General features: G+C 34.6%; 1 protein-coding gene across 4 annotated transcripts in view; it reads left to right on the top strand.

Annotated features, from left to right (window-relative positions):
• SLC38A4 (solute carrier family 38 member 4) overlaps positions 1–18,926 on the top strand; it is a 64,582-nt gene that overhangs the window by 17,919 nt on the left and 27,737 nt on the right. For 3 of the 4 annotated variants that reach the window (XM_063672690.1, XM_054444562.2, XM_063672691.1), the window contains exon 2: positions 18,003–18,233. In XM_063672690.1, coding sequence (XP_063528760.1) covers positions 18,115–18,233 — 119 coding nt within the window. In that variant the 5' untranslated portion in view covers positions 18,003–18,114. Of the gene's footprint in view, positions 1–7,370; positions 7,563–18,002; positions 18,234–18,926 lie in introns of those variants that run through there. The other variant, XM_054444561.2, reaches the window with a different exon arrangement.

Genomic DNA, 18,926 nt, shown 5'->3' with positions numbered 1-18,926 from the left:
TTAGCCCCTAGCATAAAATCTGGCACATGTAGGTGTTCAGTAATATTTGTTGAATGAATGAGATGATTCTTTATTCTGCCATAATAGAAACTGATTATCTCACAGCATTGTAAAAAATATTATATGCCCATTTTTCTCAACAGTATTTTGCGATCTATTTAGAATATCTCTTGTAGATGGGGAAAAAAACAATCATTTTTTCCCCATTCTTTCAGAAAACACTGGAGATGTATAATTTTATCTAGATTCTAAATAGCTCATAAATGCCCATTCAGAATCAAAGATTTTTTAAGGGAGTTGATTGTTTGCTGGTTAAGTACCCCAAAGTAGAGATTTAGCTAGTGGCTAATGCCCAGGATTTGATTAATAATTGTTGAAAAACCTAAGATAGGAACTCTTTGTTTTGTTGCTTTTGTTTCTAATTGTGTTTATTCTTTTTTGATAATAAAAGTAATCTGTATTTTTTAAAGGTTAGCCGGCAAATAAAAATTAAATGAAATAAACACTATCTACGTTTCCATATTCTGGAAATAACCGCAATTAACATTTTCATATACATGATTTCTCTTTGCATATATTTTTATATGTTGTGTATATAATTTTTATTTTATTTAATTTATTTGTTTATATTATACTTCAAGTTCTGGGGTACATGTGGAGAATGTGCAGTTTTGTTACATAGGTATACATATGCCATGGTGGTTTGCTGCACCCATCAACCTGTCACCTACATTAGGTATTTCTCCTAATGTAATTATCTCTCCCCTAGTCCCCTACCCCCCAACGGCCCCGGTGTGTGATGTTCCCCTCCCTATGCCCATGTCTTCTCATTGTTCAATTCCCACTTATGAATGAGAACAACATAATCTTTGAAACAACATAGGTACTTATTATTATTAGATTTTGCATCTCACCATTTATAACTTATTTTAATTATAATTGCCCTATGTCCTTATTTCCTTGAACACAGCATTTGTAATTACTGCTTAATATTGAAGTAATGCAGCTCTCTCTAAAGCAACTAATGGGTCCTTGCATATAGCATGAATATTTACCATTTCACAATTGGCTCTGAGGTTAAGAAGGAACATTTTAATATATAGCAGGACCCATCAACTGAATAATTATTAGAATGTCTCTTGCTGCAACCTCATACATAAATAAGTTTTAAAGAAAGATTTTGAATGCACAAATTGAATCAGTGCCTTTAATAAAGATTTTCATTCCTTCAGTGTTTATATAGTACCTATTATGTGCGAGGCATAGTCTAATATTAATCAAGGTAAACAAAAACGGAGATTACTTATAATTACTGCAAATCGGCCATCTAAACATACTTGAATCCATCCCCAAACCTAAATATACCATCTGCCCAAAGTCTGCCCTCTGCTGCTGTCCCACCGAATGAAGTCAAAACATTTACTTTTCTGAATAGAAATTGCATTCTATTCTGAATTTATTTTTCCTATATTTAAAGAAAGACTGGTGCTACCAATTTTATACCCAGCCTTCCAAGAATTATAATTCCTAACTAAAGCAATCATAAAGTACAAAAAGCTCAGTTAATGTCCCACGCTGGGCACTGCAAACTCTTGTGGTGAAGAATGGGTGCATTAGGCAACAAGTGTCCCTGTGAAGGGCTCTGACTACTACACCACGGCCCTACCTGGGAGTTGCTTGGAGTCCAGTAGTAGAAATAAGCTTTTCAGGCAGAAGCCTGCCCTCTTCTCTACTGAGGAGACCTGACTCGGAAATCTTCCTGAGTTCATTAAAAAGTGAATTAGGAAATGTCAATGACACTATTATTTCTCTCTCTCTGCTCAGATTCCTTTGAAAGACATTTTCTAGTGAACATGCCTTTCTTATTTCTAACATTCTGGGTAGGACAGTAAAAAGGCCAGCCTGAACATATCTTTAGTTAGTAGGGATCCTGATTCTTTGAAGCATATGTTAGCATTATCACCATTTAGGAGGGCCCCCTTGCTTTTAAAGTCTAGCCACACAGCATATTGGGTCACAGCTTAAACTACCGAAAGTCCAAATTTAAGCAAGATGATAACAGGTTTACAAAGTCCAATCACTAATGAAATTACAAAATCAAAATGCATCAAAATTGTTCTGGTAGAGACAGGCAGGAATATGAAAGGGAGTCATGGAAATTAATATGCTGTGATCTAAGAAGAATGTAATTTTTTAAACTATCAATTGCTATGAACTATAGAGTCAACCCAGCCCAGCACTGCCATAATATGTATTCTGTATGAAGAACTTACGTCAACAAGGTGAGTCAGTTTTCAGGAAGTATTGTTATACTTATTATAATTATACATTCCTTAGCAGTGCTGTTTTCTCAAGCAGGCATTTTAAAGGCTAGAAATTATTCTTTAAAGCAAGCTTCTAAAAGTTCTAATTTAACATTTAGAATTTCAGTACATTATTTAAGTTGTAATCACCCATAAGTCCTATAGACCTTGTTACATTATATTTCTCCTTAGGTGGAAGCCTGAAATGAACTTGTGATACTTTTCGCTGCATCATTTCAGTGTGGGATCAATAGATGAGATGGACCAGAAGGATCTTTTTCAAAGGTGAAAGGCAGAGGCAAAATATAGACATCATGGGCTGTTGTCTAACCAGATTTTTTTAAATTTAATTTTCTTGTTTTGTCAGCTGAGGCTAACAGCAATTTTCTATTTAGGTCTGTGGCAAAGTCAATAAATTTGTCAACCTGAACCAAACTTGTTTGCTAATTTTGCAACATAGTAGTTGACTATTCAAACATTTCCAAAATGCTCCATTATATAACTGTAAAGGTGGTTTAGGTTGGGTTGAAGAGAGGGGCATGTGATCAATTAAGCAATTTCCTGAAAACTCGTGGGTCATTGCATTTCACTTGGTGGGGTTTCTTAGAATGGAATATCAGAGCCTCTCCCAGGGGGCTGGGCTGAAAGCTCTTTGGGGCTTCATATTTGGGAGGGTCTCGAATTTAGATTTTTTGAAGGTATCATCAAATGATCCTAATCATGTAGTCATTTGTATTGTATGTGTGTTAAGATGTTGTTTTGTTAAATAGAAATATTTAAAATGCACTACATTTTAGTAATCCCATTTTGGATTAAAACAATGTAAAGATACATATGTATATTTGGTGTCTTAAAAAAATAGAAGTGGCTCAAGCTTCCATGGAAATCCGAGAGGCTTTGCCAAAGCAAATTAGAAAATTATTAATCTTTGCTTCTCTGTTTGCAATTAATTTTATATGTGGCTTTTGGGGGGGTAACATTTAATTATCTCTTCTTTTATTTCCAATTTTTTATTTTGTAAGTTGAGGTTAATAATTACAGAACCATGTAAAGAGATGCCTATAGTGTACCTAAGTTTTCATTACTTTACAGGTGATATAAATAAAATGACAGCTCAGGTATAGAAGTGCTTGACTCCCCTTTATCATGGCAGAGAATTCTGCTATTTGAATAATTTAGGAAGATTTCTGTAACATTTTTCTATGGATTTTCTCTATTTTTCTTTTTTTGCAAATATCTATATTAAAAGAGAAATAAAATGAAGAATTTGAAGTGCCAAAACAATGGCATCAAAAAAGATCACAAATTCTCTTTAACACTGTAAGTCTGAAAACCAAAAGGCAGACAGCAAATCTATATTAAAAAGAAGTAATTAAGATATTGTTTCTTTCTGCAGTCCTGCTAGTGTTTTCCACCTTTTAGGAAAGACCTGGGAGGTCAGGTAGACATTTACCTATGATGTGATAAAAAAAAATCAATTAGATTTTGAGTTTATGAATCTACGGTAAAAGGTAACTTCTTGGAGAATAAGGCATCATAAATACAATGTTGTATAGAAAAGTTAACAAGAAATGGAGGCAAGAGAAAAGGGAGATGACCTAAAGGGAAATTGAAGTGAGAGCAAACAAAAGCAATGAATACAGAAACAAAGGCATTACAAAAGTATTAAAAAATACGTAATTTGTTTCTTAGTCATTACTGTTTCTAAATGTCTTCTTCCAATTTGGCTACAACCAAATTTTATTTTCAAATATTATTTTGTCCTATGACTAAAATTAGAAATTTGGGTATAGTCATGATGAGAACAACAGGTTATCTCTCCCAGTGTAATTGCAAAATACCATGATGGTCTAAGATTTTTTTTTTTAATTGTTGACTAATTTTAACTTGATCCCGCTGGAACTTTCTCTTTAAGGTCATTGTTGGAGGTAGAAATTTTAAACCATATAATCAATGATTTTAAATATGTATAAGAAAATTTCTTATTCAATGTACAGGTATAATCTGAATCACTGTATTTTGAGCCAATATTCTTGTATTTTCAATAGATAACATTACATTGGGATGTACATTCTAAGACCTTCTCTATACTATTTGAAGATGATAGTCATAGATTGATGAAACGGGTGTTGAAATGGATGAATTATGACCATACGTTCTCTTTCTCTATGTAAGGAAAATGAAGATTTTATTGCTAGTTCTTGTTTTTCATAAAATGATCACTTAAAATTCATAGCATTGTGAGCTAGTGAAAGTGATAAAAAGAAATAGGAATACAAGAAAAAGAGTCAAATTACCATTGGTTCCAATTTAAATTTTGTCCGTCTACCTTTCCTTCTGCCATTATTCTCAGATAGGCAAACATCACCAAACCCAAACTATCAGTCGACCTTCCTACTGCCCTCCCTGTACCCACCTCCACCTCCACCACCACCTCCACCCCATCATCTCTCCTACATTTTTACTATGCTGATTTTCTTACTTTCTTCAGAAGCATTCAAAAGATCTTCATCACTAAAAATCTGAGTTCCCTAGACTTAACACCTTTTGCAGTCTGTACTATTCCATTCTGTTCTCCTATTTTTCTCCAGAAGGTCTCTACTGGAGCCAGAATGATTCTCACTGTTGCCAGAATATACTTCTGGCATTTTAATTTTTAGCTTTTAATTTTAATCCAACATGCTAATTTACTGTAATGATTTAGTATACTTGAAGTTCAGAATTACAAGGGTATTTTTCATCTAGGATGTCTTTCCTTTTCCTCTCCACCTACTAGAATCTCACATGGACTTTCAATAGCCGGCTCAAGGTCTGTGGGCTCTCTGAAATCTTGAATGTCCTCAGTCCCTAGGGATTCCTTATTTCCTGGAGTCCTGGAGCACGCTGTGCAGTTCTGCTGACACTAATTAGGTTCTAGTCTGGGAAGCCAAGTCTCCCTTTATGTGGATGTATCTTACCCCCAGTCCCTAACCCTATAGACACACAGACCAAATCTCACATATCTATTCATGGTAGCATATATTTTAATTTCTTATGTGAAGGTCAAGTTAAAGTGTTTGTCATCTCATTCCCAGACTTGCTTCATTATTCATTACTTACGTATTTTTCATTTTATTCATTTTTAAGTTCTGCCCATATTCTGATGATTAGCTCTTTCTACTATGATACATGAAAAAAGTATGAGCCTAACTGAATCTGCTGCATGTGCCATGCATTAAAATTCAAAACAGCACAAGTCTATTAGCAAATGCGCATGAGATTACATTGTGGTATGATTTTAATAAATATTCAGAACATTAAATTATAATGCTTAAGTCTGTGTTTTGCTTATGAAAGAAAAGTTATTGTGAGTTTTGTTGAGAGCAGACCATATATTTCTTCATTAATTTTGCCCACATCTGAAAATGTCAAATGATCTAGGGAAAAAAATAGTCAAACAATGAACCAGATACTTCATTGTTTTAATTTATTAACTTTTGCCGAATTAGTTTTCGTGTGTATATATTTGATTTTTAAGTCAGTGTTAGAAAAGTTTTGTAACAAGAATTTTGCTGTGTAGAGTAGGTTTAAAAGAAACATGATTACACTCTTCAATAGAAGTCTCTTATGTGTGCTTTTAATTTTTATCCAATGCTAATTTACTATAATTATTTACTATACTTGAAGATCAGAATTACAACAAAGCCAAAGCTTACAATTTTAGGAAGAGTAAAACTTTAACGATCTATACATTTATCTCCACCCTATTTTATATGATATTATAATTTAATATCAAATTAACATATTGGAGTGCATTCATTCTTGTTTGATTGACCCACTATTAAATGAAATTTTACCAGAATAGATTTGGTTTTCTAACAATTATTGCAATTTTTTGCATGGTTAATCTTATATTTATCTGGTAACTTTGCAAACAGAAAGAAATCTTAAATTGGAAACATCACTATTAAATGATGGAAATAGAAATTTTAAAAGGAATTTTTTTGAGATTTCCCTACCGTTAAAATTAGTACATTTGTTATTATCATTGTTCCCCTAGACCATAATACTTCTCATCTGATAAAAGACAAAACTATGGGGTAACTCTAAAAAATAGACAATGAGCTAAGAGACAAGTAAAAGTAAGTTTGCCATACTATGCAGTTAATAGACCAAATGGGCACATTTGGAAAGGAAAAAAAATAGTTAACTACACATTTTGTTTAATGTTTAATGTCTTGCATCGACTTAAGAATGTCTTACTCAAGGAGCAATGTTTAGTTTTCTTTTATAGAAATAGGAATGGACACATCTGTTGTAATTTAGCATTGCTTCTGATTGGTTATTAGATTGTTCATTCATGTCATAAATACTTAAAAGGCAAAGAACCCTCAATTCTTGATTCGTTTGTGATTTGTTTTTCTTGCCTCACTTTCAAAGTAGTGTCTAGTTGATACATTTTAATAGCAGAATAAATAAATGATTTGCCAACATATAAAATATGGTAGAGTTAAAAACTCTACCTCTGACATTTGGAGAGCCAAGTAGATTTTTTTTTTAATAGAGAAAATACCTACTTAAAAATTCTTTTAAAATGCCAAACAGCCTTTTGCCTACTCAGCACACTGCCTTTGGTGTAGGAGTGGTGGCTGATATTGGCCTGTGATTTCCAACTTCATGGCATCTTGAGTAACAGTACCGTTTGGAAGTGTTTGTCATTCTGTAAAATTTTCTCTGAAAAGATCAACAACTCAAAAGAAAATAACTCTTTCACTATGTAATCAATATTTTCTGGAGATTTTGATTATAATGTTTCATTAAACAATCTGACCTCATAACTATTGTTATTGTATTGTTTTACTTTGACTTCAATTCATAAGTCTTTTGAAAAAGGAATATTTCTGGATTTATCAGTCAACCAACCTAGTAAAATCTTAATAGAGAATGACACCACCAAGCTAAAACTTTCAGTGATTATTTCATTGTATGAAAGCCAAAATTCTAAAAGCAAATAGAAATTGGTGTAACTGATGTTTAATCCAAATGTACAACAGTAAACTGACTTAGCTTCTCTTTTTTTTTTTCAAGAGCTGACGCAAGTTGGACAGAAGGAGGTGTTGGGGTGAGGTGGTGGTGTTGATTGGCTTGTCTCGTTCACTCCCACTGGTCTTTAAATCAATGTCTAGGTCTCTAAAGTTTCATATAAATCAAAGCTGTTACACGGGTCTGCCATTCCAAACAAGTCAGGAAAGCCTGCACAGGACTGGATAAATAATTAAGGTACAGCTGTTTTTACATGAATATTTGCACTGTTAAAATAATGCTTACTTTCTTATTTTTATTGTGTTGATTGTTTATTCATTACAAATTAAAATGTTTGAAAATACTACTTGGATAACTTTTTTTCCTCATTTTAGAAATGATCAATTCAGTATAATGTCAAACATTGAAATTATTTACCCAGGTCCTGATTGCAGTTTTCTTTTACAGATAATTTTAGGCTTAACATAAAATTAGGACAGTGAATAATAAGAAAGGGAAACATTGCAAATACAGCCAGTAAAATGTGTTTAGTTATTTATATCTCCAGGTTGATCATGGACTATAGTGAAGAATTGACATAATCTGTCTTAGGAAAAAATATGAAAGTTTAGAAGTACATTCTCAATATTACACTATTGAAGATTTTTGTTTATCTTGAAAACAAATAAAAAACCCACAAAATTTTTGACTAATCAAAGAAGGAACATCACTTCAGTGCAGCAGATGTGAATGGCTAAGACTTTGGGCTGCATCATTATCAAATGAAAAAGAAAAAATGTTGTGTCTTACCTTTTCTTCTTAATTTGACCATTTTAGTTAAGGAGTATTTTTAGAATAAAGTTACTAAAAGAAACTAGGGAATTGAATGGAATATAAGCATAGCTTTAGATTTTGAAGGAGTAGAGTCAATTATCTAAAAGTAGAGGTGTTCTCCTCAAATTTATTAATCAGACAGAGGAGAATTCCCAGTGGATTTAAGTATCCCTGTACTTTGAGCATCTTACAGAGCATATGTGGATGGTTTTAGCTAAATGCCCAGGGTATAGTAAAACTAAGAGTGTTTTGTAACTCAGTGGAAGAATATTTGAATTGATGATATATATAACATTCATGAACACTGGGCTAAAAAGTTTTAGTTTTGACAAAGTAAAGAAATTTGGGTGTGTTTTTAATAAAAGATTGCCATTTAGTTTATAGATCAAGATCCTCCAGTTCCAATTTATATTTAGATAGCATTCTGGGATTCTCTTGAAAGTATTTACATTTGTACTCCTAAGAAGTACATAAGCAACATTTAAGATCTGAAAAATGTAGCTTTGATGACTCAACTTTTGATTTTTCTTTAAACATGTTATACAGTGTGCTTTAAGGTTATTGAAGCTATTTTTTAGTTGTGTGAGTTAGTTTAAAGAAAGAGAAAATAATTATTCTAAGAAGAAGAAAAAAGTACCTCTGGGAATGGTCCAGTGTCTATTATAATGAAAGGAACTTATGGCATCCAGAACTCATGACAGATTAAGTATCATGCATTAAAATGTGGAGCATAAAGAGTTCACTATGTTAATATCATGTATGCTACATATCCCTGTGCATTCTGGAAACTACTCTTTGGGAAAATATGAACTAAAATTTATGTGGTAATTTATGTTTAAGATGACTATGTTTTCTTCTAAGAGCAGAACTAGAAAGTCTGTAAACAAAATCGCATATTCAAATCTTATGACCAGTCCTTTATACCTCATCAAATGGCTGCTTTAATTCTTATATTAGCAAGCATGTAATCTTTTCAGAAATGGGAAAAGACCTTAGTACTTGGTTATTTATCTTAACTTTTCTAGTTCTTCCTAGATATTACCTGTAAGCTATATCTGAGTAGAGGAAAAAAAAGGAAATGCTAAAATATTAGCACTAGCAATAGGAAATAGCCAAGTACAGTTCTGCTGTTATTGTTGGTTTCTTCTTTAAGAGCTACCTCAGACTGAATACTTTTATGGAAGCTAATTTCTGTGAGAACTCATGCTATAGACCAACAAGCGCTCTCACTGACAAAATATGACAAGAATGGCATTGTTAGGGAAATTAAGATAATTTAATATAAAGGTAATATTAGACTGATTGTAGTGTGAAAGCTACATTCATTTATCTGTGGTACAGGGTGGATGTAGATTTAAATAAGTTCCTTGGATACAAGATGATTTGGCTTTTAGAAGTTGCATGACCCTTGCTCAACCAAAGGGTAAATGATAGATGAGGCTATCTGCTACCTAAACCTAAATTTCAAAGTGAATTTGTCAATACTGGGTAGGCATGAAAGATGAGACAGATAGCAATGCTGGGAAATCTGCTCTGGCAGTATTAGCTCCCTTTTTCACTTTCACTTATCAGGTAAAATAAATGTTTACAGTAACTAGGGAAGGTCAGAACTTTTGCTTCTCGACTCAAGGACTGTTTTGCTTTCCAGACTTGATGTCTTTCTTTGAAGTTGAACCATACAGGTAAAATTTAAGAAATTTACTATTTTGACACCCTTACACCCTGAACTTCTTAGGTACCCATCCAAAGAACAAGACATTACAATGTTTAATAATTAGAATTTGGATATAAAGAATTAGCTACTCAGAACACTTAGATATCTTTTAATTAATATGATAGAAATGAAATTATTTTAATATAATAATATTCTAAATACTTGGTTTCAAGTATTGACTTTGTATTTTAATGAAGAGTGAATTGAATTAACAATGCAGTTGAGCACTGCTGTGCTAGAAAATCCAGTCTGTTTCTGCAAGACCTCTTTGTATTACAGAGAAACTTAACTTTAATGAGGAGAAAGGTTAGACTATAGAAAATTCTGTTGAACTAAATTTGACTTTTCTTTAGAAGCATTTTGAACATTCTCTGTGCAACAAAGTGATTTTTTCTCCTGACAATCAGAGGAGAGAATTTTCATTTCATTTTGAAGCATTATCCTATAAAACTATAATAAAAAAACATATCTCTATCTATTAATATAACACAGGTCATATCAAATTCCATCTCCTATCTTAGTGGAATGTAACACCAGGCACTGTGCTAGATGCTGGGAATATGTAGAATCCACAACCCCTGTACCATTCCTATTCTCATGAAGCTTCCTGCCTAAGACAGTTAATTATCAAATAGGCAACTAAAAGAGTAAGTAAAAAGTGTGATAAATACTATGCAGGAGAAGAGAGCATATAGTGGCAGATCTAGTATAATGTGGGAATGTGGGGTCAGAGAAGGACACTCTGACCAATTGGCCTTTAAAGATTTTCAGGTTGTTTTAGTTAACATTGGGAGGGACCCGGGCTAAGAATGTGGGGGAATGGCAGTCCAAGCAGAGGGAACAGCGACTTAAGAGGTCCTGCAGTGGCAGTGGGGAAATGAAAGAAGCCTAATATGTTCAGTGAGTGAGGGGTGGTGGGATTCAGTATGAGACTAAAGAGCTATGTTTGGGTCAAAGTGTATAGACCTTCCAGTGTATTAGGAAATTTGACTTTAGTCTAAAAATGATGACAAAATCACAGTAGGGCCTTCAGTAGGGCAGTCATTTGGAATAACATAGTGGTCATGGAGATAGAAGTGGATGAATTTTAAATAAATGTTGAAAGAAGGACTGATAGGACTTGGTGATACGTTGGACATGAGTAGGAGGTGAAGGATAGAGAATGGGACAGCCAGGTCCACCCAGTGAGTGGTTGGGTGAATGAAGGTAGCATGTTCTGAGATGGCAAACAGCAGAAGAGTCTATGCCTATGAAAATTTTATGTTTCAATTACAGTGTTTTCCAGAAATATTCTTTTCTATCCTACCCATGCAATAATTCTTTGATTAATTCAATACATATTTATTCCAAGAAAAAGGTAAAAAATGTTAATTATATTATGCTCTAAGAGTTTGCTCAAAATCTGTTTGTTTTAGTAGGCTGAGTTCCTCAGGTGCAAGGAGTCTGTTTTGTTCATCCTCTGTGTCTTCCATAGTTTCTGATTAAATTTTAGCAATTATGATATAGTCTAAAGGCTTCAAGGTATATACTTTGTGCTGTAGACAAATGATTCAGAATATTTAGTTTCTCATAATGTGCTGATTCTTTTTGAATTGTGCATTTAACCGTTGTTCCCTTAAATAGATCAGTAATATAATCTTCAGAGTTAAGATATAAGCTATGAAAACGTGTCCCAACTTTTGTGAGAGCTCCCTTGGCCAAGGCAAAAAGAGAATACATTTTTTTTTTTTGAGATGGAGTCTTCGTCACCCAGGCTGGAATGCAGTGGTGCAATCTCGGCTCACTGCAACCTCCGACCCCGGGTTCAAGCCATTCTCCTGCCTCAGCCTCCTGATTAGCTGGGACTACAGGCATGCGCAATCATGCCCAGCTAATTTTTGTATTTTTAGGAGAAATGGAGCTTTGCCATATTGGCCAGGCTGGTCTCAAACTCCTGACCTCAGGAGATAGACCCTCCTCAGCCTCCCAAAGCTCTGGGATTACAGGAATGAGCCACCGTGCCCATCTCAATAAATATTTTATATATGCTAAAACAGCATACAATTAGGTCTTAATTTGTTCATTTGTGAAGGGGCATCTATCTACCTCACTCATAATGTTTGTGAGAGTTTTGAGAACTGTAAAGCCCTCTTTTGTAAGTGTCTAATTATGCATATGAAATACTTATGTATGTTTGCAGGTAGATAAAGATATCAATTCAATTCTGATTACTGGAAGAGAGAAAACAGATCTAAATTTATTGAAGGCCTACTGTAGGCCAAACTTTGACACTCGTTATCTCATTTAAATTCTCACAACACTGCTTTGTGGTAAATAATATTACCTTCATTTCATAGAAAATGGAAAAGTCAGAAGTTAGTTAATGTAGCCAGGATTTATACCCAGTTTCGCTTACTGCCAAAGCCATAGTTCCTGTTCCCTGATTAGGCTTTAGTTCTCTGTAGTAGAGACAGCAATACAAAGGTGGCATAGCATGGAGGCCACTCAACTTGGTGCCTCCATTACCTCATCTGTACAATGGGAATAAGAAAAAAAAATGTACTCACCTCAGAGGACTGCTCTGAAGAACTGATAGATGTAAGGCCTTAAAACAGTGGCTGGCATGTGGTAAGTGCCATATGAGTGTTTGATATATCTTTTTTAAAAAAATTCTGGGATTAGCATGGCTTAATGCAAATGAAATGAATGAGGTTCCTATTAATATACAAAGTATATTTTTAACTGAAATATACTTTAACTGAAGCTTTTGGACTGCAAAATGTATACTTACAGCAGCAAAGATCTCAGCCCCACTACTGCTTCCTCAGAGAAGCCTTCCCTGATCTCCCTGATCTCCCAGACTAAGTTGGATACTATGAAAGACACTGCTATGGCCCCCAGAGGGGCTGGATAAATTAAGGATGGAGTGGAGGAGGGAGGGGAGCATGCCAGTCACTGTGACCCACATGTGCAAATGACCTGAGATGTAGAGAACACGGTGGATTTCTGGAATGGAAAGGCTAGTGTAGCTAGAACACTAAGGTGAGGAGAGTGTGGAAGGAGATGAGACCAGAAAGGTGGGTGGACCAGGCAGAATCTTACCAGGCATGTTGAGAATTTTGGACTTTTTCCTCAGAGTAAAGGGAAGACATTAAATGGTTTTAAGCAAATAAATGATATGATCTGTGTTGTTGCTGTTATGTTTCAAAGATCACTCTGGGTATTGGATAAAGAATGAATGGTGGGGGCGGTTAGGGGAGGCAAAAGAGAATTGAAGATCAATTAGGAGATTTTGACGGTAGACATGATGGTAGCTTGGACAAGAGTGAAGGTGAAAGAAATGAAGAGAAAAAGACTAACTTGAGAAATACTTCAGTTTATTGTAAAAGTCAACCAGACTTTGTAAAGAACTGGATGTGGAGGGTAAGAAAGAAAAATTTATAATAGAAGGCTCTTATGCTTTTGACTTGAATAACTGGATAAATGGTGACAACATTCTTTGGAATGGAAACATTGGAAGAAGAGGGCCTATCACAAGTTAGACTTTGAACATATTGAATTTAAACTGCCTTTGAGATATATAGATGACATTTAGGCCCCTGGACACATGGGACTTGAGTTCCCAGGAGAAACCTAGGCTGTAAATTGAGAAGTCTTTGGTATATGTATTCGTCAGAGTTCTCCAGAGAAACAGAACCAACTGGAGATAAATAGACAGACAGGTATAGATGTATATAGATATAAGATGACATTTATAATGGGAATTGGCTTTCATGATTATGGAGCCAAGAGATCTCAAAGTACAGCATCTGCAAGCTGGAGAACCAGGAAAGCTGGTGGTATAATTTAATCTGAGGCCAAAGGCTGAGAAACAGGATGCTGCTGGTATAAGTATCAGAATTATGAGGTCTGGGAAGCAGGAGCTCCAATGTTCAAGGGCAGGAGAAGGCAGGAGAAGATGGGTGTCCTAGCTCAAGCAGAGAGAGTAAATTTGCCCTTCCTCTGCCTTTTTGTTCTATCTGGAATCTGGAGTGTTTGGAGGATGCTCACCTTCAGTGGTGAGAGTGGACCTTTTTTACTCAGTCTATTGATTCAAATGGTAATCTTTTCCAGAAACACCCTCACAGACACACCCCAAAATAAAGTTTTACTTGCTATCTTCCCATCCTTTAACGCAGCCACAATGACATATAAAATTAACCATCACGTTATATGAAGTCTTGGGAGTGGACTGGAAGAATGGGGTTTAGGATCTAGCTTTAAGGAAGTCAAGCAATGAAATGTCACATATTTTTAAAAGGACAAACCACAAAAACTGTGAAAAGCAATAGTGGTGTCATCAGCAAATAGAAATTTTTGAGAATTCCTAGAAGGCAGAAAGAAGATAGGGTTGGAAAATCTAAGAGAAAAGGAACCAAGATAAGTGTGCTTTTCCCATAGGGAGCCCTGCAGTAGCTTCAAGTTAAGTCGATATAGACAAAGAGGAGGCATAGATCATGGGCAACCAGTGATCAGGTATCCACCAAGGAACCTCAGTTTAGACATCATGGTCTGTTTGGGATACCATTTTTGACTATAAGATAAAGCTGTGATCCAATCTGTAAAGAAAGCTCAAGAGAGGATGCTAGGATAAGTATTAGGGCCTCTACTGCAGACAAAGAGGTATAACAAGCAGGAATGGAAGCTCTACCAAAAAGAAGATACATTAAAATGCTTCACCCCCAGAGTAACTGCTCCTAGAGTGGCAGCTGTGTCTGGGAGTGGGATGCTCCTCCCACAGACAAGCAGCAGAAGAGCCACTTGCACAGAACCTACAAGGGAGCAGCCCATCAGTGAAATGGGCCCACACAATTTCAGAGAAGCTCTGAGTACCAGCTGTCCAAGCTAATCAATGCGCTCCGTCATTCACAGATGTGAACAGATAACCTAGGAACACTTGAAACTAAGGAAAATGAGCAGCATGGAAGAGAAGGACCAAAGGGAACAAACAGAATAACTAACTTCAGAAGAAACATATAATTTGGGGAACAAAAGGAACTTCTGAAAACCTCACATCAATATCCTTAGAAAAATCTGAGAAAATATAGTATCCATAAAACAAAAAAAGTGATATGAAAAAAGAGAAAGAGGATAAGAGCAAATTATTAGAAATTAAGAGCATGATTGAGAAAAATAGCTGACAAGTTGAAAAATGAAACGGGTATAGCTGAAGGTGAAATTTGTTATTTTGGATGTGACATTGAGGAAATATTCCTAAACATTGAGCAGTAAGATGAACAGATCGAACATAAACAGAAAAGCTTAGCAATATGGATCAAGAGGTCCAATACCTGATTAATAAAAGTTTTAGGAGTAAGCAAAGGGGAACAAATAGTTTTTTTTTAAATAGTAGAACTTTTTTTTATTTTTAGAAGAAAATGTGTCTTCTTTAGAAGAAAGACACAAGCCTTTTGATTGAATGGGCCGTCTGCATGCTGAGTATGATGAATTTTAAAAGCAACTCACATCTAGTCATGTCATGATGAAAGGATAAGGATAAAAATTCTAAAATCCTCAGAAAAACATCGATAAATTATCTATAAAGAAATAAGAACCAGACTCATCAATAGAAGCTAGAAGAGAGAAGTTTCTTCAATATTCTGAAGGAAAATGCTTCTGAATCTAGAATTCAAACAATTAACAAAATTTGAAGGCAAAATAAAGACATTTTCCAACATGAAGCAACTCAGAAATTCTATTTACAGACATAGGCTCATTGTGTGAAAAAAGTCATTCAAGGCCTTATTTTAGTATAATGCAAAATAAACTGAAGAAAGAAGATAGAATGGCGTTCAAGAAACTAGCGGCTAGGCAAGACTCAGAGGCTGGAGGAGGAAGCCATTCAGAATGAGAAAGAGCATAGAAAATTTGCTTTCAAAGTTTTGGTAATATAGAATTATATTTCATTTATTATGTAGTCAAATACACCACTTTGTCTTTAGGGCATACTATTTATACAGCGATAATACTGTAATTGCTGCTTATTGGTTTTCCATGTTTAGAAACAACCTACAGGCAAGTTATGACACTTTTGTTTCACAGAACAAGATGAAAATATTATGATTCTCAAATTGTAAAAGTATTTTACTAACTAAAATAATTACAAGTGTAGGAGAAGGAAGGAAAGAAAAAGTATGCTAATGTCCTTATTTTTTATGGGTAACCAGTCTAAAATCAGTTAACCAAGTCAAAAAAGCTTTAGTGAATTATTTAGATCTAGAATGGCTAATTTTAAATAACAAGCTAAAAACAGAAACTGTCAATAGTGGTTGCTGCTGGGAAGTGAGACTGGTACTGTGTGAAGAGTGAGGAAAACCTTTGTACTCATTTAGTGAGTTTCTTTTTTTTTTCCTTTAACCATATGCATGTCTTACTTCTATTCTCTCTTAGCTTTTAACCTGTTTCTTTTGATCTTTTATGTATATACACTTAGGCTGCCTTATATTAATAATAGTTTCATTTTTGTTCCTCCTGCTTAAAACGCTGTGTGCTATTTTTTTTAATTCTGAGAACTGCTTTCTTTATTTCTGGACAATTCTCTGCCATTATCTCTTTCTGTTTTGTCTCACCCTAGTCTCACAATTTTCTATATTGGAATGACTATCAGTGTATATCTGAACGTGTAATTCTTATTTTTTCCCCATTCCTCTTAACTTCTTATTTGTATTTTTCTTTTTTTAATCTCTTCGTGCTATAATTTGAGTGATTTCCACAGATCTGTCTTTCAATTTTATAAGTCTTCCTTCAGCTGAGTTTTTTTTTAATTTCAATGATTATTTTTTCTTTTTTTTAAGAATTCCTTTTTTTGACTCTTTTCGCAACAGCCTGTTCTCCTTTTATATTCCTTTATAATGTTTTTATTCTGTGAAAGTTATTCTCTTATTTTGAATGTTTTCTTTCAAAATGTCTTTCTTTTTATTATAATAATGTAAAAGTCCCTTTTAAATTGCTTTGTTATTTGTAGTTCCTTAGATGTGAATTTTATCATTTCTTGTGCCTACTGGCACTCTTACTAGTGAGTTTCCATGTGTGTTTTATATGTTTTGTAATTTGAAGATATGAACTTTTCTCAAGTGTGAGTTGCCTTTCAAAAAAGTACTGCCATGGCACTGGGTTGTGGAGGTATTCCCATGTGGTAGTTTCTGTTTGTCAGAAGAATAGCAGATTTTGTGACTTCTGGAGCAATTTTTATGTTAGTTTCTCTGCTCAAGATTTCTTTATCAAATGGGTATTGCACATTGACCACACTTTTCAAGAATGATAGTGTTTCTCCTAATATAATGGTTCAACAATAATTGAATGAATCTAATGGTAAGAATTTCAGAAGAAATTATATCAACAACATATAGTAGATTCAAGGCATTTTTCAAAAACACAATGCCAGTCCACCTCTTTTCACTATACAATTGAGGAAAATGAGGTCCCCAAATGTTAAATGACTTATGCTGAGATCCAGTGAATTAAAGGCAGAGCAGAGGCTAAAATCTAGATCCCTTTGTTGTTAAAATACATTTTAATTTGACATAGATGATGAGTGATGCTGACCCAGAGGTAAATCTGAACTTTCTTTTGTTACTATTCTTAACTTTGGCTTCAGGATCCAAGTGCCTAGAAAGTTACTTCCTAAACTTGATCCTTACCTATGTTGCATATTATGAAGCATTTGGTGGTGTTAATTCTTTCATGTCCAGTTAAATTAAAGCAGTAATTTTCTTTCTAGTTATTGCTAGTAGAGACACTGGTAGATTCTGCCTTGGTAGACCTTCCTTTGTCAACAATTTACTTTTGTCTTCCTTTCTTTTAAAACATGCATCCCACTCACAAATACCTAAATTTCCTTGAAGACTGCTGCCATGTCTTAAGATTTCTTTTTTTTCCATAGTTACTAGTAAAACCTGCCATTTTCATTATACATAGGCACTCTATAAATATCTGCTAATTTCCTTTCTTCTCTTCCATTTTTTTCTTTCTTGTATTGGCTAAAGGAACCTTTCAGGATTTGCTTATGTAAAGTTTTCAGGAGTTTCCTTCCTTCCTCCCTTTTACAGAGAGCATACAAAATGTAGATGATTCATATTCACTTATTTCATTTAAATAAAATTATAATGATGTATGTTGTGTTCTGTTTGCAGAACAGAGTGTTCTGAACATCTACACAAAGTGGAAGAACCTTAAGCTGAAGGTACAGTATATTATTTACACTGAAGGGGCTTGTGTGTGGACAAGAAAGCGCTGACAGCTCAAATGGATCCCATGGAACTGAGAAATGTCAACATCGAACCAGATGATGAGAGCAGCAGCGGAGAAAGTGTTCCAGATAGCTACATCGGGATAGGAAATTCAGAAAAGGCAGCAATGAGCAGGTATGGGGTTAAAAATTACTAGGTTCCATGGAAAAATAAGACAGGATGTGGACATGGAAAACAGGGTCTTGATGGGAAGAACTGGATTTATTACAGGTAAATTTGAGATAACAATGATATTGATGCTAGCACATCAATTCCCTGGTCCTGAAATACAGTGATAATGTCAATCTATTTTGTGACTGATTTAGAATTGAGGTTACAATGTCCTTGTCTCCATTAATAATGTGTAATAATTTTAATTATTTTAGCCTATTGCTCCTCTTATCTTTCTCAGGTTCCTCTTTGAATGTTGCTACACCTCCTGGTTTCTGTAGGGATTCTTTTCTCTCTAAAAGTATCCTCTGGGCAAACTCACTCACAATTATTATGGCCTCACCCACCAAATATATGCCATATACCCAGCCTGTTAAGTTTCTCTACTGAATTTCAGATCATTATATTTAAATGTCTACTGCACATCTCTACTGGACCACTACTGTGTCTGAATTGCCTCATTTATAAAGTTAAACCTGTAATGTCTAATACTGAACTCCTATCTTTCCCTTCAAAACCTGCTCCTCCTCTAGTAATCCCCATCCTAGTGAAAATCACTGCTATCATCTACCAACTCACTCAAAAGCTCCTAGGTGTAAACTTTGACCCACATAGCCAACGGTCAGTCATATCCAGTTGGTTTGACCTTATTAATGC

This window comes from Pongo pygmaeus, chromosome 10, assembly GCF_028885625.2.
Source record: "Pongo pygmaeus isolate AG05252 chromosome 10, NHGRI_mPonPyg2-v2.0_pri, whole genome shotgun sequence".
Taxonomy (NCBI): Eukaryota; Metazoa; Chordata; class Mammalia; order Primates; family Hominidae; genus Pongo; species Pongo pygmaeus.
The sequence above is the reverse complement of the archived record's forward strand: the minus strand, read 5'-3'. Positions and strand labels throughout refer to the sequence as shown.